At 39.5% G+C, this 23908-nt stretch overlaps 1 protein-coding gene across 1 annotated transcript in view; it reads right to left on the minus strand.

Annotated features, from left to right (window-relative positions):
- Positions 1-23908, minus strand: part of Herc6 (HECT and RLD domain containing E3 ubiquitin protein ligase family member 6) — a 52959-nt gene that overhangs the window by 19486 nt on the left and 9565 nt on the right. The window contains exons 6-15 of the mRNA XM_048364461.1: positions 23197-23324; positions 22009-22145; positions 19985-20052; positions 19490-19611; positions 18897-18956; positions 16341-16434; positions 12381-12573; positions 9180-9331; positions 3626-3739; positions 1542-1646 (exon numbers count right to left, since the gene is read on the minus strand). Of these exons, the coding sequence (XP_048220418.1) occupies positions 1542-1646; positions 3626-3739; positions 9180-9331; positions 12381-12573; positions 16341-16434; positions 18897-18956; positions 19490-19611; positions 19985-20052; positions 22009-22145; positions 23197-23324 (1173 nt within the window). The remainder of the gene's footprint in view (positions 1-1541; positions 1647-3625; positions 3740-9179; positions 9332-12380; positions 12574-16340; positions 16435-18896; positions 18957-19489; positions 19612-19984; positions 20053-22008; positions 22146-23196; positions 23325-23908) is intronic.

Consider the following 23908-nt stretch of genomic DNA (forward strand, 5'->3'; position numbering starts at 1 on the left):
ACCTGACATCAGGGCTGGGGATATAGCCTAGTGGCAAGAGTGCCTGCCTCGGATACACGAGGCCCTAGGTTCGATTCCCCAGCACCACATATACAGAAAACGGCCAGAAGCGGCGCTGTGGCTCAAGTGGCAGAGTGCTAGCCTTGAGCAAAAAGAAGCCAGGGACAGTGCTCAGGCCCTGAGTCCAAGGCCCAGGACTGGCCAAAAAAAAAAAAAAAAAAAAAACCAAAAAGACCTAACATCAGACCTGAAACTCTATAAGGACACCTGCATACCCATATTCATTGCTGCACTGTTCACAATAGCCAAGATATGGAAACAACCCTGATGCCCCACAATAGATGACTAGATCCCAAAAATATGGTACCTATATACAATGGAATTTTACACAGCCACTAGAAAGGAAAAATAATGCCATTCACAGGGAAGCAGATGGAACTAGAACAAATCATGTTGAGTGAGGTAAGCCAAGATCAGAGAAGGCAATGATGCTTTTTCTCCCTGATATGTGGAAGTTAGATTTTAAAACTCATTGAGAAATGACAAAGTATGCAGGATTCTAGACACTCATATACAGTGAGACCAAAAGAAGTCTTAGGAGAAAATCAACAAGTTGTTATACCCAAGCACCTCTTCATAGGTATATAAAATAATATACATAGTGAAACGAACTCCAAAGATAAGGAAACAAAGGACCTTTCCTTAATTTGCCTTATCAGTTTTAGATGACTCTATATTCTTTACTTATATATGGTGTATACACGTGCACATCTGAGGGAAAGTGGGGGGAGGGCACAGAATCGATGGAAAATGGGTGAAAAATGTGCAGCAGTGGGGCCGACCAGCTGCACTGGACATTCATGAAAGTGAAGCAAGTAACTTGTGGGGGGAGGTGGTAGGGGGGGGAATTGAGAGAGAATGAAGGAACAGACCATACTAAGCAAAAGGAAAGAAATGTACTTTTGATTTGATGTATGTAAAGATAATCCCACTGTATATCACCTCTAAAGCAACAATAAAGTACTAATATTAATAAAAGAAGAAAGTATGGCCCAATGTTGATACCTGTGAATCGTGGTAATAGGTCTCATTATACCAGTATTTCTATGTTGTGTATGTTTGAAATTCTATAGAACCGAAAAGCCATATGCTGCAGCTTGGACATAATTTGAATGAGTCTTTCAAAAGTTCCTGTGAAGCTTAGTGCCCAGTGTGGGGCTATCAGGAGGTGATGAAGTTGTGCCAGTGGATGCTAATTGGGTCATGGGGCCACTCCCCTCAGAAGGGATTAATGCTACACTCATAGAGTAAACTAGTTCCTTTAAGAGTAGTTGTTATAAAGCTATATCACTTAGTTTAATTAGCCCTTGTAGAACATACACAATTACACATATTCTGTGCATGCACTATATTGTAATGCAGCAGATAAGTAGGCTACAGCCTCACCAGAAAGCCCACACCATGCTCTTGAACCTACAGAATTATGAATCAAGTAAACTTCTTCATCATAGCAAGAAAAAAAAACAATATAGCATACATACCCATACTTTTATGCGTGAATATGCTTGCAATAATTTCATTCTGGAAGGCAAATCAAAAATAAATGCATAGTCATAGAAAGTAGGATTGGAAATTTCTGCAGGTGCCTGAAAAGTAATTTAAAATAGTTAAAAATTGTAATAAAAAAATTCGGCAAGGGTCTAATAACTCAAAATATCAAATTTTTACTTTGTCATGTAATTTATTGTTGCTTGTGGTATCTGTGCTTAAGAAATTAAGTTACATATAAACAAATATCTTTGGGGGAGGCAATGTTGGGACTTGAACTGGGGGCTGGGGCTCTGTCCCTGAGCCCCTTGTGCTCAGGGCTACAGCTGTGGGTGGAGCCACAGCACCCTTCCACTTTTCTAAGTAGTTAGTAGAAATAGGAGTCTCACAGACTTTTCTGACCAGGTTGCCTTCAAACTATGATCCTCAGATCTCAGCCTCCTGAGTAGCTAGGTTACATGTGTGAACCATCAGCTCACTGCTCAATTTTCTTTTTTTTTTTAAATAATTACTTATTTATTGTCAAAGCGATGTACAAGGGGGTTACAGTTTCATACGTTAGGCCATGGGTACATTTCTTGTACTATGTGTTACCTCTTCCCTCATTCCCCCCTCCCTCCTCCTCTTTTCCCTCTCCCCCCATGAGCTGTTCAGTTGGTTTACACCAAATGGTTTTGCAAGTATTGCTTTTGGAGTCATTTGTCTTTTTATCCTTTGTCTCTTGATTTTGATATTCCCTTTCAATTCCCTAGTTCTAATACCAGTATCCAGGGTACTCAGATGAAATACAGTGATAGTGCAGGTTCAACCACAGGAAGGGGATACAAGAGGATCATCAACAAAAGAAGCTACGGTTTCACATGGCATATTGAAAGTAATTACAACAGTGATATACACTTGTTTCTATAGCTTAGAATTCATTTCACTTAACATCATCTTATGTGTTCATAAGGGCATAGCTATTGGACTCTTGTGATCCTCTGCTGTGACTTGCCTAAACCTGGGCTAATTATTCCCTAGGAGGGAGACCATAGAGTCCATGTTTCTTTGGGTCTGGCTCACTTCACTTAGTATAAGTTTTTCCAAGTCCTTCCATTTCCTTACGAATGGGGCAATGTCATTCTTTCTGATAGAGGCATAAAATTCCATTGTGTATATGTACCCTATTTTCCTGATCCATTCGTCTACTGTGGGGCATCTGGGTTGGTTCCATCTTTTAGCTATGACAAATTGTGCCGCAATGAACAGTGTGGTGCTGGTGGCTTTAGTGTGTTCTTGTTTGTGTCTTTTGGGTAGATGCCCAAAAGTGAGGCTGCTGGATAATAAGGAGCTCTATGTATAGCCTTATGAGGAATCTCCATACTACTTTCCAGAGTGGCTGAACCAGTTTACATTCCCATCAACAACGAAGTAGGGTTCCCTTTTGGCCACATCCCCTCCAACATTTATTATTGTTAGTTTTCTTGATACAGGACATTCTTACTGGGGTGAGGTGGAATCTCAATGTTGTTTTGATTTGTATTTCTTTTATGGCCAGTGATGTAGAGCACTTTTTCATATGTCTCTTGGCCATTCTCATTTCCTCATCAGAAAAGTCTCTTTTTAAGTCTTTAGCCCACTTATTGAGGGGGATGTTGGTTCTTTGCAGTTTTGTTTTGAAGGAATTTAGTTTTTTTGGTTCTGCATGTATTTTACATATGAGGCCTTTGTCCATTTTATGGCCAATTTTCTATTTTTTATTTACGTTTTATCTTTAAGTAAATTGTACATGAGTTGCCATTCAGCAAATTAGTATATGAATACATTGCATTTTAATCAATGTCATCCCTACCAACCCCAATCCTTCCCTCAATTTTCTTAAATTTGTAGAATATGCATTGAATAGTATGACTGCATTTCCTTCCCCTCTTCCTCTATTCATTCAGATACATTGGAGATAAGTTTTCAATGATCAAGTGATTTAGTACATTCAGCACTGTAATGAGAAAGTTTTCAAATCTTTAGTTGTAGAGATAGCTACACAGCCGCTGTGTCCTGCCTTAAAGTCTAAACATGGAAATGAATGTGTTATTCTTACCCGATTTTCATCTTGCAACAATAGTGCCTTACTCTCTCTGTAAAAGTCAAAGCAATGGAACAATACATCTATGTTGAAAGTGCTTTCTGGGAGTTGACAGGTCATTTTGTTTACCTTAAAGAAAACATGAAGTAGAATTTTAGTTTCTATTAATAAATGGTATAATTGAAAATATGTAGATGTACACATACAACAAACATTCATATATGATGAAGTAGCATTTTATAAAATTTCAATTGTCTATCCTATAATTTCCCCAAGTTTCCTAAAGAAGTATTGTCAAAGACATAAGATGCTATCAGTGAGAGGAAAAATTAATTCCTGGGACTCAGATTTTCTGAAAAATTGTTTCTAAATCTTGGGGACAAAAGCATTACAGATGCACAAGTTTCTTTTAGCAAACTTTGCACCTCTTCACTTATTAATGAATATTAATTTGATATCCACTACTGTGTCAAACATGGGTTAAACCAAGATCTAAAAGTCATCCTTGGGGGTAAGCCACAGAAGAGAGATATTCTGAGTTGGGTTTCAAGTGTTATCCAGATTGAAGAGTTGGAAAGAATGACAGGTTTAAGATGATCAGCAGACTGAAGTGCAGGTTACACAGAGGCTTGAGAAGAATGAGAGCTGCTCATACTCAGATACAGATGCAGATTTGTAGGGGAAAAAAGATGGGTTTAATTTGCTCATAAGGAATTCATGTATTACCTAGGCATCCACTTCAATAACTGTGTGTTTATTGTTTAAATTCTTCCTTTGCTTTTTAAGAATCCAAACACTATTTTTTCAAATATTTAGCTGATATTCACTAACCTATACATAAATCATTTCATTTTAAACTACAGTTTTCTTCATTCTGAAGAATTTCCTCATGGGGGCACAAATAAATTTGCTGGTAAGTGAAAAAGGATACCTAAAGATATTGAATATTTGCTACATTCATACCTCAATAGTGAAGGGTAAGGCTCAATGATAGAGCAATTCCCTAGCATGTGCAAGGGAGGGGAGTAAAGAAGGAAAGAAAGAAAGCAAGGAGGAAGGGAAGGAAGGAGGGAAGGAGGGAGGAAGGGAGGGAGGGAGGGAGGGAAGGAGGGAGGGAGGGAGGGAAGGAGGGACGGAAGAAATCAATTTTTTATCTATAAAACAATAATAACAATATTTCCAAAGAGTGGAATGTTATCTCCTAGCAGAATGTTAGATTTTGTAGGATTTTTGTTTTGTTTTTATTTCTTTTTCTTTTTCTTTTTTTTTTTTTTTTTTTTTTTTGTGCCCATCCTGGAGCTTGAACTAACAGTCTGGGTGATGTCCCAAAGCTTCTATGCTCAAGGTTAGTACTCTATCATTTTGAGTCACAGCTCTATTCCTGGCTTTTTGGTAGTTAATTAGACATACAAGTTTCACTGACTTTACTGCATAGGCTGGCTTTGAACTGCGATCCTCATATCTCAGTCTCCTGAGTAGCTAGGATTCCATGCATGAGCCACTGGTGCCCAGTTCCCAGTCTTTCTTAAATACACATAGTAAGTGATTATGTCTTGAATCTATCTAATCTCTTCTACAACTGTTCTGCTTTGCTATTTGACATGTGATTTTGCATCGGAGGAGCCACAGACAACATGTGAACAGGTGTATTACAAAGATAAGCGTCTTAGGGTGTGGATTACCAAACTCTGTTCCATTTGGAAAAAAATTAACAAGAAACCAGATTTCTAGGGTACGGACTCTGATTAGAGAAGGACCTAAGAATTTTAAGGAGAATTCCTTGAACATCCGTGGTCTTAGCAAATGGTCATCACATCAAATTAACCCAAAGTACAAAGGAGATGGTTTTATCAAAACACATTGCATTCATATCAGGAAACATCACAATAAAGTCCATTTGTATAACTTGCTATTAAAAGAGAAAAATAATTATAAAAATGAAAGCAGGAAATAGAAAAGTTAACAGTACAAATTAAGAAATTTAAAAAATATTATATACAAGAAAGTATCAACAATATAATGGACGAGTGAGTCTTATTATTCTTTGAAACAGTCTCGATCTGAAGCACACGCTAACATGAAACCTACTAAGTTTATTCCTCCTGCCTCAGTCTTCTAAGTACTGGGTTAAAGTGTGTTCCACCACTCCTGGTTTAGGATTAATAAGTAAAAAAAACCAAAAACCCAATTTCTTAAAAAGACTGACTATTGGTAATGGTAGTGATAGTGATATTTGTTTTTCCTTTGGGTTTCTTTTTCTTTTCAGAGGGACAGACAGTGAGCTCAGAATGAGAGAGTGAGCTTAGAATTACAAATGCAATTATACTATACAGTATACACTGTGGGGAAAATGAACCATGCAACCAGTGAGCGGGGACAAGAGGGGGAAACAGGGAAAGCAGAGGAAGAGTGACATTATCCAAAAAAGAAACGTACTCATTTCCTGATTTATGAAAACTCCTCTGTACATACCTTAATAACAATAAAATTATATTTCAAAAAGCAATGACTTAAAAATCCAAATAACTGGTAACAAGAGTGTAATTAAATTCAAATGATGAAAATAGAAAAGTTGGAAATTCATGAGAAGACAACCCTTAGAAAAATAGAGCTGGCTCAAAAAGAAACTAATCGGGGGGCTGGGGATATGGCCTAGTGGCAAAGAGTGCTTGCCTCGTATACATGAAGCCCTGGGTTCAATTTCCCAGCACCACATATACAGAAAATGGCCAAAAGTGGCACTGTGGCTCAAGTGGCAGAGTGCTAGCCTTCAGCAAAACGAAACCAGGGACAGTGCTCAGGCCCTGAGTCCAAGCCCAAGGACTGGCCAAAAAAAAAAAAAAAAAAAAGAAACTAATCCCATAAATGTTCAGTAAATTAAACTTACAACTTACAAAACTTCCCACAGAGAAATTTCCAGGTCTGAAAAGGTGGCAGAAAATTCCATAAATTATCTAAGAAAAATCATGTTGATATTATATAATCTTTCCCATTGAACATAAAAAGATGTGTGATTCCCTAAATCACTTTATGGTTTCACTTTGTTCTGGTTTCTGGGAATAGACAAAACATTAGAATTCTCAATCCACTAAAATCTATCTGTATATGTTTATATGTGTCTATCTTTGTTTACAATATAGCAAGAAGAAGTTGAATTCAGGCAGGCAAGGTTAATATAATGGCTGAAACTCCATCTGTGATGTTTTGCTATCATATGCAAACAAAATTCAATTAAATTCAACAAGCACTCATGGTTTCCTATAAGTTCTTAGCTAACTAGAAATAAAATTGAACTTTCCAATCTTTTATGATAAACAAAACATAAAATTTCCCTATGAGACCAGAACTAGACTATAAAATATTACACTGGAGGTCTTAGCTAATGAAATGTTACTCTTAAGATATAGGATTATATGCATAGAAAATCAAAAAAGATCAATAGATTAGTATTAATAGGTAAATTTAGCATGATTGCTAAAAATATGTGAAATTACTCAGATTTATACACCAATAACATGGTTAAAATTTTAACTTTCAAAAGAAAAAATAAAATTGGATTTCATCAAAATTAGCAAAAAAAAATTGTAGCTGGGTACCAGTGGCTCATGCCTATAATTCTAGCTATTCAGACGTCTGAGATCTGAAGATGGTGGTTCAAACCTAGCCCAGGCACAAAAATCTGTGAGATTTTAATCACCAATTAATCACTCCCCCCCCAAAAAAAAAATTTAACAGAAATTGAGCTGTGGCTCAAATAGTAGAGCAGTAGCTGTGAGCAAAATAGCTCAGGACAGGGCCAGGCTCTGAGTTTAAGTTCCAGATGGGTACACACACACACACACACACACACACACACACACACACACACACCAAAACAACAACAACAAACTATTTGTGTTTCAAAAAACACCTTTGAGAAAGATAAGGAGATTTATAACGTGCGTTTTAATTATATTGTCCCATTTTATGCATTGTCTTATGCACAAATAAATTTAAGATAAATAAATAAAACATGCAACTAGCCAGTCAGTCTATAAAATGATGCCCTGGTGACCATCAAGGAAATTCAGATCAAAGCCACCGTAAAATATCGTTTCTTACTCATTATAGTGACAATAATTCAAACAACACATAACAAACAAGTGTTGGCAAGAGTACAGAACAAATTATATAACTCTCCCATCTCTGATCAAAATGTAAAATAGTGCAGGTTATTGCAAAACAATCTCATTGTGCCTCATAAGATTAAACATAGGACTGTCATCTTGAAGTAGGGGACACCATTCTGGCCACATGGTAGATAATAAGGTGTTAGGCTCAACTGGTGCCATCTGGTCTTTGTGGAGGAGGCAGGAAAGTACCACTTTCCAGGTGATGGGCATGTCTGAATTCCTAGAGGCAGGGCGGGCAGGGACTTGGACAAAAGGTAACTGGGCCTGCCAGCCTTGGGTCCTGAATTATCAAGCTCCCTGACCCGACTTAGATCTGTCTGGTTCAGCTCTGGCAGGAGGAACAGCATGCCATGTGGCTCCTGTCTGCAACTGTCCTGTCATCTGGCTCTCCTCCGGTCAACATGGCGTCCCACTTCAGCTCTCCAGTGGAGCTGATCTGGATTGCTGGTATTGTTTCTCTGCTCCTTCTTTCCTCGCCTGCTCTCATGGCTCAGTTTTCTGACAGTGTTAAGTGTATTCCCAGGGCTCCAGGTCTTTGTGAAAGGAGTCCGCCTGCCTTCACTGGCCTTCTAATAAAGACTTGGAATCCAACCTCTCAAAACATGGCTTCTCTGTTTTCTAGCCATATAACAATATGGGCCAGCAATCTACTCTTAGCTTTATGCCCCCAGAGAAACGATAAAAATATGTGTCTACACAACATACATAAACATAACCATGGTTCATAATAGTTAAGAAGTAAGGGGCTGGGGATATGGTCTAGCGGCAAGAGAGCTTGCCCTGGGTTCGATTCCCCAGCACCACATATACAGAAAACGGCCAGAAGTGGTGCTGTGGCTCAAGTGGCAGAGTGCTAGCCTTGAACAAAAAGGAAGCCAGGGACAGTGCTCAGGCCCTGAGTCCAAGGCCCAGGACTGGCCAAAAAAAAAAAAAAAAAAAAGAAGTAAACATAACCCAAATATCGACTAGCTGCTAAAGGGATAAAAGTGAGGCATATCCATATAATAACGCATTATAATGAAATAGTGATTGCCACTACAACATAGATGGACCCTGGAAACCTTACAGTAAGTGAAAGAAAGCCCAAGCACCAGTAACTAACTCATGACTAGAATCCTAACTACTCGGGAGCCTGCCATCCAGTGATCAAGATTCAAAGCAAATCCAGACAAACAACTTAAGAGTCTCTTATCTCCCATAGAAAGGTGGAAGTGAAGCTGTGGCTCAAGTGGTAGTGCCAACCTTGAACAAATAAAGCCAGGCCAGAGCTCAAGGCTCTAAGTTCAAGCCCTAGTACTGGAGAGAAGTATATGTGGGGAGGGGGAAAGGAAGGAAAGGAAGGAGAACCAAGGGATGATTGGTCCATGTATTCCTTTACACAAAACATAAAACCTTACCTTGTGCACTTCTTTCATAATTTCTAGAAGAGCTCTAAAATCATGGACAGCAGCCAAAAATGGAGGCACCAAAAGCTGCTCAATTGCTACTGATTTAAGCATCTGGACCAGTGTGTTCAGAGAAGATGCTTCCAAGGATGCCCAACACTTTTCTGAGGGTATAAAAACAACCATGGTAAGTAGGGTCCTTTCTTCACCCTCTGAGTCTTTTATGTGAGATGTGGGTAATATTTTCCATTTCCAGTGGCATAACCCATAAAATTTCACTTCTAAGCACATAATATTTCCCCTGATTAAATAACATAAGAACTCAAATTCAGGATTTGAAGAAATTTGTTGATGGTTCAAATTTATGGATTATTGATAGACTTCATGATTTTCCACCTGATAATTTTACACAGGATCTATAAAAGCTGAAAACAGATGTGAATACATAAAGAATGTCATCAAGGTTATTTTTAATCTGTGAAAAATTATGCATTATCTATGTTTTCCAATTTCTTTTCCTTTTTTGCCAGTCCTAGCGCTTGGATTCAGGGCCTGAGCACTGTCCCTTGCTTCCTTTTGCTCAAGGCTAGCACTCTGCCACTTAAGCCACAGTGCCATTTCTGCATTTTTCTGTTCATGTGGTGCTGGGGAATTGAACCCAGGGCTTCATACATGCTAGGCTAGCACTCTACCACTAGGCCACATTCCCAACCTGCGTTTTCAGATTTTATGAACCACTGTTACACATGGCCACATACACTGAAAATAACCAATTACTGTATTTTAATATTTCTGAAATTTTGGTATACTTAAAGGAGAATTTTTAGAAAGCAATCCTGCCAGATGAGAGAATAAAATTCCAAGCTACCAAATTAAAACAATATTAATAAGATGCAAATAAAGCCAACAAATATAGCAGAGTAGGAAGTTCCTAAGTGGACTCTAGCACATCTGGGACATTATCACATAAAATAAAGTTGGGATTGTAAAATTGTATTTAATGAAATTTCATGTTCTAACATAAACATTAAATAGTAAAAAATAATATGAGGAAAGAGAAAAAATCTGGGTACAGCTGGAAGACATTATGGTAAGTGAAATGAATGGAGCAGAGAAAGAGAAATGCTGCATGTTCTCACTGACACATGGAGATAAAATGCTGATCGCCTAGAAGTAGAGAAAGCAACTGTGGTTGGTTAGCAGAGTCCGGGAAGTGTGTGTTGAAGCAGTGGGAAGATGCAGATGAAACCGGATGGCTAACTAAGAGAGCCACACAGTTGAGCAGAATAACTTGTCATGTTTCTTTACGCTCTGGAGGATAACTCTAGTCACACAGCTATTTCAAAATACCTAGAACAGAAGAGTTTTGAATATTCCTACCATAGAAAAATGACAAATGTCTGAGGTGATCATTTTCATCCAGAATGTAAAACTGAGAGTTTTACTGATGAAGCTCACATTGGTACTTCCTCTGTCAGGGCTGTCCTGTTGCCCAAGTAGAGCGGAGCTCTACCGGTCACATAGGTGACCGTGTGAATGGCAACCACTAAATTTGGTTGCTCTGTCTTCCATGAAAAGGTCAGTCTCCCAAAATAAGTTACACATTCACTTTGATCTTGTCATTTTCCTTCCTAAAACTTTTCCTATATGTCTATCCATGTACAAAAATGCTTATTAACATTGTTATCATTACAAGAGTAGATACGACTGTCTGTAGATAGTACCTCCTCACAACAAAATACTCTTCCTTCATTGTTAGAGTTTGAATATGCTTTGTCCCAAAGGGCTCTTGTGCTGGATGCTTGGTCCCCATTGTGGCAATGTCAGGAGGTAGGGCTTTTAAGTGGTAAGGCCTAGTAGGAGGTCATTGGTGGCTCTACCTTTGGAAGATATTAAGATATATATCCTGCAGCCCCTGAAAGTTCTTACAAGAAGGTGCTTATAAATGGTTATTGTGTTCTCTGGCTTTTTGTATCAGGATGTGATCATTTGTCTCCACACTTTCCTGCCATTGTCATCTGCTGTCATGTGATCAAGCAATGCCAGCGTCATGCCCTTGAACCTCTAAAACCATGATTTCTTTCCTTTATAAGTATTCTTCCTCTGGTATTTTGTTATGGAGAGAAAAAGACAACTAATGTCACCACTAAAGATTGAGACAGTTGTATAGGTCCTGGAATGGAATAAACTTTGTGGCCTATATCCAGCTGTAACAAGTTAGCTTCCACAGAAAAATAGGAATTGCTTTCTACTATGAGAAGAATATTGCCTTGGAGGTTGGGAATATGGCCTAGTGTTAAAGTGCTCATCTTGTATACATGAAGCCCTGGGTTTGATTCCTCAGCACCATGTAGACAGAAAAGGCCAGAAGTGGCACTGTGGCTAAAGTGGCAGAGTGCTAGCCTTGAGCAAAAAGAAACCAGGGACAGTGCTCAGACCCTGAGTTCAAGGCCCAGAATTGGCAAAAAAAAAAAAAAAAAAGGATATTATCTTGTATATATGGTCATAAACATAAAATGTCCAGTTCATATAAAATACTAGGATCTGTAGCCAGGAGAAAACTGTAATAGGAAAAAACTGGGTGAGTTACATTCATTGTACATAATCCTTTGTACTTTTTAGGTATTAAGTTTTTGACATTAGATTAATCTTAAAAAAATCATCACATAATATTGGATACACTAAACAGTAATAAAAGATTAACATTTTCATCAATTCTGGTCAAATATTTAAACCTTCAAAACAACATCAAGCACAAAGTTATAAGATACAATTGCTCTTCATTGGATGCTTTATGGCTAACAACTTGTGATGTCAAATTACATCCAAGTCTATCTGTATTAGAGATGTATGGAAATACCTGAGGGAGCAAATAGCCATGTATGTAACTATGAAATGAATTTGTGAAATTGATTGTGAGCCCCAATGTCTAGGTGTTAACGTTTTATCCAAAATGGGTACTTGTAGTAATTCTAATATTCCTTTAGATGCTTTCTATAACTGAATAAAGAAGTACATGTGGACAGAAAAAAATAACATCCAAGTCTAAGAACTGCACTTGCTTGTGTGATAAGCATAATGATCCTAATAGCTTTAGATTAACCTTTGCAACAATTCACATTCCCTGTACTCAAATATGTGTCCAAAATTTGCTGCAACTTATATTTCAATTTTTCTCCACTGAGTGTATAGAAAAAGTGACATAAAACTCACTCAGGACTTGTCGAGATTGGAGACTCATTTCACAAATGGCCTTTGCAAATGGAACCACTAGCGGGCTCTTCCAGTTACTGTCGTCATTCATCACAGGACACTCCGGAAGTAGGAGGAAAACCAGCAAAGCTTCCTGGTGTGGAGAATGACTCGGAAGAGCTTTGAGCAGTCTTTCCTCCAGACAGGTTCTTATCTGTGGCCAAAACAGGATCAGGGACAAGGCCCAGGTTACACGAGCTATTATAGTATAACAAGTTAGTTATGAGATCAGAGGTTGCATTCTGGGGGTGGTTCCAATGGAATGACCATTGAGTCTTCTAAACCCACTACTGAACACCCATTTTTCCACAAAGAGTATTAGCACTTATGAGACACCACCTAATTTTGTATCGGGGTACTTGAAAGGAATAGAGTGAAATCAGGTGTTCATGAACACACAGGATGAATTGAAATACTCAAAACTAATACAAAGAACTGCAAAACCAACACTTAGAGCTCAGGACAAGAGCATGTGCCTATAGTTCCACTTACTCAGGAAGCCGAGGAGGAGCTCTTGAACCATTAGTTCAACCTAATGAGATTCTGTCTCAAATAAACAGGAAAGCAAAGACTCACACCTGTAATCCTAGCTACTCAGGAGCTGAGATCTGAGGATCATGGTTTGAAACCAGCTCCAGGCATGAAAGGCTATGAAACTTATTTCCAATTAACCACCAGAAGTGAGGCTGTGTCTCAAAGGGGTGGAGTGCTAGCCTTGAGCAAAACAACTCAGGGATGGCATCCAGGCCCCAAGTTCTATCCCCACAACCGACAAAAAGATAAAGGAAAAGAAAAGCAAACCAGGCTCCTGTGTCTCACACCTGAAATCCTAACTACTCAGAAGCTGAGAACTGAGGATCATGGTTTGAAGACAGCCCAGACAGAAAAGTCCATGAGACTATCTCCAATAAAGCACTCAGAAAAAGCCCAAAGTGACACTATGGTTCAAGTGGTAGAATGCTAGTCTTGAGTGTTAGAAAGCTCAGGGACAGCACCCAGGCCCTGAGGTCAAGCCCCAGGACTGGCAAAAAGGAAAAAGAAAAGCAATATTGCTTTTTTTATACAGGTCAAGCCTGTCTTCTTCACATACACACACAATCCATTTCTCCCATTCTTGTTGTATATTTCCCATCTATCAGCTGAAATTTTCAGAGCAAAAATAGCAGTGAATCTTTTATTTATTTCATCCAGAAGTAAACTTGTAAAGTATTACAGACATAAAAACCTATTAGTGGGCTAGGAATGTGGCTTAGTGGTAGAGGGCTTGCCTAGCATGCATGAAATCCTGGGTTTGATTCCTTAGCACCATATAAACAGAAAAAAAACGGAAATGGCGCTGTGGCTCAAGTGATAGAGTGCTGGCCTTGAGCAAAAGGAAGCCAGAGACAGTGCTCAGGCCCTGAGTACAAGCTCCAGGACTGGCAAAAAAGAAAGAAAGAAAAGAAAGAAGAAAAATAACCAACTTATTAGTAAGAATAACTTAGAATACTTTTTACATTTGTTTAACCATTCATTAAGTACTCACTATGGACTGCAGCTTGTAATAGAAATCTTTTTGTGTTTTGTTTCTCTGCTTGCTTTTGAGACAAGGTCTCTCTATGTAGTCCAGGCTGCCCCTACTACTGAATGCTGAAATGACATCCAGCTCATGTAAATCGCTTCCTTTAATCTTATTGATAGTCTTGTAAGATAGTTTGGGACTTGTTATGAACAAAGAAGGAGATATTCTGTTACAAAGAAGTACCAGGAAGGAAGTCAATGAGAGACAGCAGGGATCCAAACTTCGGTCTACCCGATGGTCAATGGAGCAAGGCAGGGAAAATGTCCAGCGGTCACCTCCCTAGCCTGTCTCTTCTTCCCTGGGCTCACAGGAAGGTAGCATTTCCCAGAGTTCCCTGTAAGTAAGGTCACCCGTGACTTGATCTTGGCTAACAAGATGTGAGAAGATAATGTGAAACACTGTCACACACAGCCTCTGGCCCCCCTCGGCTGGCCTTCCATACTCTTTCCTCATCTACCAAACCCAAGACATGTAGCCAGGAGAGAATTTCCGGGCAAAGCCTTCAAAACTCAAGAAAGAAGGAATATGAGTGAAGAAAGAACCCATGCCCAGGTGCCTCCCATCTCCATCCTTCTCACAGAACTACAATGGCAGGAAGAAAGCTTTTTAGTTGTTTTGTTTAGTTTGTGGAGAGCTTACATCTTAACTCTGCCTCTTGAGTACTGGAATTACAGGAAATACCAGTGATTCCAAAAAAAGAAAGAAGCCAGGTGCTGGTTGTTCATGCCTACAATCCTAGCTAGTCAGGAGGCTGAGATCTGAGGGTCACGGTTTGAAGCCAGTCCCAGAAGGAAAGTCCATGAGACTCTCATCTCCAATAAACTACTCAGAAATAAACAGAAGTGGAGCTATGGCTCAAGTGGTAGATTGCTAGCTTTGAGAACAGCACCCAGGCCCTGAGTTCAAGCTCCAGGATTGGAGAGAAAGAGAGGGGGTGGGGAAAGGAGGTAGAGAGAGAGAGAAAGGAAGGGGGAGGGAGGAATTGAAAGAGAAAAGGAATGGGAGGGAGGGAGGTAGACAGAGGAAGAGAGAGAGAGAGAGAGAGAGGAAGAGAGGAAGAGAGAGAGAGAGATCTTATGATGCCAGAGGAGGTAGCCCAAACTCCTAATCCCAACTGTAAGGGGTGGGGGGGGAGGGGAAAGGGAGAGTAAGTCATAAATACAAAATACAATGACTGTTTGAGACCATCAACTCTAGACAAAACCAAGAAACTATATCCAAAAAATAACTGTAGCTAAACGTGTTGGGAGTATGGCTCAAGTGGTAGAGGACCTGAGTAGTAAGCACAAAATCCGGAGTTCAAACTTCAGTACTACCAAAAAAAGAAAAAGGAAAGGGAAGGGAAGCAGGAAGAAGACACAACTTTCCCAATTCTCAGAGAGCGTCATCCCAGGAAGGACAGCAGTCACTCGGTCCATTCACATCCCCAGTGCAATGGCATTAAGAGGTAGGGCCTTTTACAAACGGTGAGGTCACAAGGACAAGGACATTGTGAGAGGGATTAGTGTCCTTATAAATGAGACCCAAGAGGTCAGGTGCAGTGGTGTACACCTATAATCCCAGCTGCCTAGGAGGCAGAGATAGGAGGAATCTGGTTTGGATTAAAGTTGGATAGAAAAGTTAGTGAGACTGCATCTGAAAATTAAAGCAAAAAGGGCTACAAGTGTGGCTCAAATGGTAGAGCAACTGCCTAGCAAGCAAGTAACCCTGTACTGGCAAAAATAATAATTAACAATAAGATCCAAAGCAGACCTCTCGTCTCTCTGACCATGAGAGGATCCAACAAACATACAGTCATCTATGAATCAGAAAGTGGGCCCATCAGATCTGCCTATATCTTGATCTTGGAGTTCAAGCCCTGGTCTCAGACGAGAAAGAGAGAGAGAGAGAGAGAGAGAGAGAAACAGACAGAGACAGAGAGAAACAGACAGAGACAGAGAGACAGAAAGGGAGAGAGGGACAAAGAGAGATGAATCAGTATCAGAGAGCCATCCCAAATAGATTTAAAACTGATCTCAAAACAGGTAGTGGGCCTTTCTCCCTGCCCAGGACAAACTTATCCTGCTTTCCAAATTAATGCATTTGCTCTGTGTTTTGCTGTGTTGCCTTTCATGCTCAGTTTTTCTCATACTAAAAATGAAAACACTCCATCCATTGAACATCTAAAGGATTAAGAAGAAATGACAGCAGCTAATACAGTCTCCCAATATAGAATAACTTCATAATAAACACCAGCTCTCTGCTTTAGCCCCAATCAGACCAAGCTCCCAGCTCCCAACTAAACCAATTTGCAATTACAGATGTTTCTGTAAAGAAATTCCATTGTTTTATTTTTAACTAAGATAAATATTGGCTATTACCAGGGAAGAAATCCATTCTGTTTGTGCTAACTTCTTGAAGATATTTCTTGCCCTTTTAAAGTCCAGATCAATGGATGTGACTTGTCCAGTTACCCTATAAACACAAGAAATGTAAACAAATAAATAAGAAAACAAATATAATCTTAAGTAGACCAAAAAGATATTTCTAATTCCTATATGCCATTATTTTTGTTACTGTAATACATATAAGAAACTTTTGTCTTAAAATGTGCCCTTTTTTTCAAAACAATCAACTTAACCTAACACAAAAAAATGTATACACTTTATACTTTTCTTGTTTAAAAAAATTGTAGATAAAGCCAAATACCAGTGATTCACAGGAACACACTATCACACAAATATTTCTTGATAGTATATTATTTGAAAAAAAAAACAATAACTGTTAAGACTTGCTGAGTGCTAGGTCCCTATATACCACAAATCACACTGGTTTGTAAGGCACTAGCTTGGGCAGTCTCTGTGGGAGATGGCTACAGACTTGAATACAATAGGGAAAATTCACAAACATTCCTACTAGCTCAAAACAGTAAAGAAAAGGGCTTCTTTTTTTCCTTTTTAAAATGTTATTGTTGTTGTTGTCGTTGTTGCTGCTGTGCTGAATCCTAAATTCAGAGTCTGGGCTCATCTCCACGCCTTGCTCTTTGGTAGTTAATTGCTGATAAGAGTCCCATGGACTTTCCTGCCTAGGCTGGCTTTGAACTGTGATCCTCAAATTTAAGCTACCTGAGAAGCTAGGATTATAGGTGTGAGCCGCTGGTGTTCAACAAGGGAAAAGATTTTGAGGTGAGAGATTCTAAGAATCTTAGTGCTCAAAATGTCTGCTGATATTTTCTGTTGAAGAGTTATCATTCAAGAAGTTCCTGTAATGAACTCATCAAGCCATTTGCCTGGGCAAGAGACTCCCAGATAGGAAAGTCACTATTAGATCATTAGCTCACTGCTAATGAAAACAGTGTCAGTATATATGGCAAAGTGTATAAGTAGTAGTTTCAATTTTCAGTTTCCAAGCTGAGAGATGGGGGAGATGGTCTCAATCTTCAGACTCAATATCCAACACTTGCCAGGGTTCAGGTGTGGCTCGCTGGTAAGTGTTTAGCATGTTCAAGGCCCTGGGTCAATCATGAGCAGAATACACATTCAAATTCTGTTAATATTGCAGCTCAAGATTGATGTAAGTATCGCAGGGATAGTAAGGTGTTACCTATCTTATCTTTTCTTTCCGTGTGTGCTAGTACCAGGGCTTAAACACGGGCATGGACACTATCCTTCATTTTTTCAATGAAGGCTGGTATTCTCTACTACTTGAGCCACAGCTCCACTTCCAGCTTTTGTTTGCTGGTTAATTGAAGATAAGAGCCTTATGGACTTTCCTGTCTGGCTGGCAATCCTCAGATCTCAATTTCCCAAGTAGCTATGATTAAAACCCTATCTCAAAAAGAGATGGATGGAACTAGAGATCAGCATACTAAGTAAACTAAGCCAGACTGAGAGAGACAAAAACACACATATTCTCTTTCATACACGGAATCTTCACTAACAAAAATAGGGGACACAAGTGTGAAATGGAAGGGACTGTTTTGGGGTAGAGCCAGGAGAAGGGATGAAGGTGCAGGTGTCTGAAAATAAAGTAACAAACATTACTGATAAAAAAAAATTAAAGGAGGAACAGGAAAATTTGATCAAAGTACATGATACGCATGTTTGGGAAGAGCACCAAATAAACTTTTCTACAGTTATAAATGCTAATAAAAAATATCTTCTAAGCCAGATGCCTATAATCCTAGCTACTCAAGAGGCTGAGCTCTGAGGAGTGTGGTTTGACTACAGCCTGGGCAGGAAAATCCATGAGACTCTTTATCTCCAATGAACTACTAAAAAGCCGGAACTTGAGATATGGCTCAGGTGGAAGAGAGCTGGCCTTGAGCACAAAAGCCCAGGGATAGCACCCAGGTCCTGAGTTCAAGCCCCAAGAGTGGCATAAACACACAAATATACATGCACACACACACATATGTGTGCACACACACACAAATTCATGTTAGACAAATTGACTCTAAATATTTCACTTTAAGTATTTCCCAGAATTGTACTCATGACATGTTGAATTGAGACTTCTATTTACAACTACTTATAAAGAATGAAAAATACCCCTGAGGGTTTTAGATTTATTTATATTTATTTATATATTTGACTCTTTTAGAGAATATCTCACTCTGCAGCCCTGGCTGGCCTCAAATTCTACAGTCTTCCTGCCTCATCTTCCCAAGTGCTGGGATTACAGCTGATTGCCACCATACCCGATGGACCTATGTTTTAAATGAGGGTTTAGGGGCTGGGAGTATGGCCTAGTGGCAAGAGCGCTTGCCTCCTACACATGAAGCTCTCGGTTTGATTCCCCAGCACCACATATATGGAAAACGGCCAGAAGGGGCGCTGTGGCTCAGGTGGCAGATTGCTAGCCTAGGACTGGCCAAATAAATAAATAAATAAATCGATAAATAAATAAATGGAGGGTTTAGCTCAGACAAGTATTACCTTTTCTTCAAAAAACTCCCAGTCAGACAAGCAGGAGATGAAAATATCACTGTAATTTCTCTGTGAAAGAAACAGCAAGTATTATGTAACAATGTACTATAAAGCATGCTTCATTTATCTTGTGTCGCAATGAACACCTCATGTCATGGAATCAATATTGAAACTCAATTCTGATTATTGCCGAATCTCACCACAACTCTTCATAGTAGATTGGATCAAATCATCTGGATTTGAATAAAGCCCATCATTTTGAAGACTGAATCTGCACATCTCCACAGAATAAACTGTGGTCAACTGAAAGCAGTCTGATTTACAAGGGGTTTTGTGAACTTCTTATTTTCCTCCATTTATTCCTGCACCTCTCTCATCTATAAGCTAGCTATAAAGTGTATGTTCTCAAAATATCTCTTATTTATATTAAATAATAATTGAATGCTTCGGTAAACAGCAATTCAAACCAAAAATAAATGTAGAAGAAAATCATGGTCAAAGTAGAAATGCTTTCACAAGAAAGCCAATCCCTCTCTCTTCTGGCTAGGATGAAATGAGCAGCACCTCAGCAGGGAATCATTGATAACTTATCAGAGAGTCACCTCATAGCCAAGTCATGTTTGTCACTTCCTGTTGTCACTGCTATCCATTTTCTTTCTAGACCCTGTTTAATGTGGGTTATTTCTGACAGGATTTTCTTAGAAACACCTCTGGATCTATCACCCTGCAAGGAAAAATAAAACAAGATGATATGAAAGGCACACATATGCTAACTGCTCATCAATAAAGCAGCTGGCACAGACAAGACTGGGCTTGCTCTTTCAGGCAGGTTTTTGGTTGATTGACTTCTGGCATTAAACTAACCTAGTTGTTCTACTTCCTGTTTTTCTATCCTTCCAATCTTTCTTCTTTCCTTCCTTCCTTCCTTCTCTCCTTCCTTCCTTCCTTCCTTCCTTCCTTCCTTCCTTCCTTCCTTCCTTCCTTCCTTCCCTCCTTTACCCCTCCCTCCTTTCTCTCTTTCTGGCCTGAAACTTCCATGCTCTGAAATGAAGAGGAAAACTTTAATTTTTCTAAGGAATATAGGCTATCCCACGTACCTTGTGGGCTGTCACAAAGTCAGCATACATCCCAGCAAAAATGTGTTGGACTTGAATATTCTCAAGGTCTGAAAAAAGTCAGAAATGATACCAAGAATTACAAGGAAAGTGTGAATCAAAGGTACAACAAAGCCCGAACTATTCATTTACTGGGAATTTACACTCCCTTCAAGTTTGAATAGAAAGAGCACAAAGACCAAAGTAAATGTCGTGCAGGCATTCCATTAAAATTGTAGGTGGCTCATGCCCATATTCCTAACTACTCGGAAGACTGAGATCTGAAGACTGCAGTTCAAAACCAGATCAGGAGGGAATCTCCAACTGATTGTCAAAAGCTGGAAGTATGATTGGATATCCTGAAATATCTTCTTTGAGAATTCTTAGTACAATTGCTCCTGAGGATGTTTATTTCAATTTTAAATATTCAAAGAGTGATTCATGAAGTCTCTTTGAGTATAAACGTCTACTTTGTTCCAGTGCCCACTGGTAAATTGTTGCGCATACAGTTTGAGAATGGCTACTATGAAGTCAGGTTGTCTAGATTTGTATCTTGACATTGTCGCTTACAATCTACATGTCCTCAGGATATCACATCATGAGTCAAGAATTGAAAGACACACTGGAACTGATTATGCTAAGTGGAGCAAAGCAAAAAGAGGAACTCAAATTGGACCAGAATCCAGGCTATTCAATCACCCTAACAGTAGTTATGACCAGATACTGTTCTGACAGAAATGGAAGTAAAAGTTTGCATTCTAAGAGTTGAAAGAAGGCATGATCAGGGCTGGGGATATGGCCTAGTGGCAAGAGTACCTGCCTCCTATACATGAGGCCCTGGGTTTGATTCCCCAGCACCACATATACAGAAAATGGCCAGAAGTGGCGCTGTGGCTCAAGTGGCAGAGTGCTAGCCTTGAGCAAAAAGAAGCCAGGGACAGTGCTCAGGCCCTGAGTCCAAGGCCCAGGACTGGCTGGGGAAAAAAAAAAAAAGAAGGCATGATCAAAGATTGTTTATAGCATTTTTTATAATTTCAAAAAAAGAATTCTCAGTGGTATCTGACACTAGAAATACTTATTTCCTCTTATAGAAATATATATTTGCATAACATAAATTTTTTTAAGTCTCTTGAGGAATGAAGAAATATTTTTTTAAAAAACTGGAAGTATAGCCCTGGCTCAGGTGGTAGAGTGCTAGCCATAAGCACAAAAGCTCAGGGACAGTTCCCAGGCCCTGGATTCAAGCCCCAGGATAGGCAGAAATAAATACATTAGTTAGTTAGCTAATTCACTGTATTTGTCCAATTAAGATAAGATATGCTTTACAAGATTTTTTTTTTTTTTTTTTTTTTTTTTTGGCCAGTCCTGGGCCTTGGACTCACGGCCTGAGCACTGTCCCTGGCTTCTTTTTGCTCAAGGCTAGCACTCTGCCACTTGAGCCACAGCGCCACTTCTGGCCATTTTTCTGTATATGTGGTGCTGGGGAATCGAACCCAGGGCCTCATGTACATGAGGCAGGCACTCTTGCCACTAGGCCATATCCCCAGCCCGCTTTACAAGATTTTTCATTAATTATTTGCAAGTGATGCTTAATCAGATACAGTCATCATAGATTCTGATTCAGAGCCAGTCTGGACAGACAAATTGAAAGACTTTTATCTCCAGTTTACCAGGAAAAAGCTGGAAGTAAAGTTGTGGTGCAAATGGTAGAATATCAGCCTTGCATATAAAGACCAAACAAGAGCACAAGGCCCTATGCCCCAATATTCATACACACACACACACACACACACACACACACACACACACAATTACTTAAGTGACAGATTTGGGGTTTTCTTTTATATTACTTTAACCTTTAGAAACAATTAGCAATTATTCCACGATGCATTAAAAATGTACAGATTTACAATAAAAGTACTAGGAGAAGCACAGGTCCATGGGTTCCTTTAGAGGGAAGCGAGAAATAATTCGCCTTCAGTGATACCTATGAAAACAAAATCATGAAGAAGTGAGCCCATGCGTACCATTAGCAGAAATCAGGCAGGTCATGTCACAGGTATCTCTGGGGGCCTCTGATTGGATTGGGTTGCTTGTGCAACTTGGTCCATGACCAAAAGATACCACCTGACCAGTGGTGTAGACATAGGCAAGGGTGTGATAACTGTGGGAGAGAAAGACAGAGTGACAGGTTCATCTTTATTAATCGCCCACAGTGCTTCTCAGGGTCTAGGGATAGAGGGTACCAGTGATGTGGCTAAACAGATGGTGAGCATTAACATATTCGTATTATGAAAGAGAGACTGTTAGTGGTCAGTTTTTATTATGGCTTCCATCATGTGTTTTAAATGCAAATGCAAGCTAGACACCAATGACTCCCACCTGTAATCTAGTATTCGGGAGGCTGAGATCTGAGGATCACAATTTGAAGCAAGCCAGGGCAGGAAAATTCATGAGACTCTTATCTCCAGTTAACCACCAAAAAGCCAGAAGTGATAGAGCGCCAGATTGGGGCAAAAAAAAAAGCTAAAAAAACAGCACGTAGGTATTGAATTCCAGACCCAGTACTGGCACACAAAAAAAGAAAATGTACTGAGTTGATACTCAAATACTCCAAGGGCTGAGAATGTGGCTTAGTGGTAGAGTGCCTACCTAGCATGCACAAAGCCCTGGGTTCAATTCCTCAGTACCTCAGATACAGAAAAGGTCAGAAGTGGTGCTGTGGCTCAAGTGCTAGAATGCTAGCCTGGAGCAAAAGAAGCTCAGGAACAGTGCCCAGGCCCAGAGTTGAAGCCCCAGAACTGGAAAAAAAAATACCGTAATTAAGTTATGCAAAAGTCTGAATAAGTGTGCAAATATGCCTCACGTTCTCCATGTACAAATTCATTCTGTCTTATCAACTCAGGCAGGCAGACACCATTATTTTGCCCACCAACCTATCCACACCCCCAGTCCTGATTATACACAGTACATAGCTAAGAATTTCTCATTAAGTAAATTGCATTGCAAATATCAAGGCCAAAAAAAGGAAACACCAAGTTGAAAGCATATTCAAGGGAAGTAAATTTTCAGGGGCAGGGGATATCCTATATAAAGAGCAGCCATGTATTTTAGGGCTTGGTGGTTTGATTAGATTCCAAGTAAGCACTTCCTAAATAAGGATTTAAAGAAAGTTTAAGAAAAAAAAAGAAAGAAAAGAAAAGAAAGGCACTTACCTTCCACAATCTATCTGGGAAACGGGGCCATCCAGTCTTTCTACAAGCTTTGGTTCTCTCACAGGGGCAGAGGACTCAAAACCCAGCTGTCCAAAACTATTGTCTCCAAAGGTGAACACTTTCCCATCCTGTTCACAAACAAGAGAGCCAGGTTAAATTTATGCTAAAAAAAAAAAAAAGTCCTGGGTTTGATTCCCAACAAAACAACCCATCTATCACTAAGTAAACAAATTTAAAAATCACTTAGGTTATAGAATTTTTTGGAGTTTGGGGGATCAAACCTAGCATCTATGCTATACATCCTGGCTCATGTCTATAATCTTGGCTACTTGGGAGGCTGAGATTTGGAAGATGGAGGTTTGGGGCCAGCTTGAAACAAACAAAAAAAATTCATCATACTTCATGCTCCAAAATACCCAGCAAAAAGCTGGGCTGGGGTGTGGCTGAAATGGTAGTGTCAGCTGTGAGCAAGCGAGTCTAATGAGCCTGAGAACCAGGTTTCAAACTCCAAGAGTTCAGAAAACAAATAGGTAATCACCACTGAGTCACAGACCCAACATTTCAATCATACACGTAGTTTTCAAGTCTACATGAATGGGATTAGAGCCCTTAACAAAGGAAGCCTGAGTGAGACTTCTTACTCCTTTACCATGAGGACACCCAGCAAAAATACAATCCTCTGTGAGCTAGGAACTGGCTCTCACTAGACACA

This window comes from Perognathus longimembris, chromosome 16, assembly GCF_023159225.1.
Source record: "Perognathus longimembris pacificus isolate PPM17 chromosome 16, ASM2315922v1, whole genome shotgun sequence".
Taxonomy (NCBI): Eukaryota; Metazoa; Chordata; class Mammalia; order Rodentia; family Heteromyidae; genus Perognathus; species Perognathus longimembris.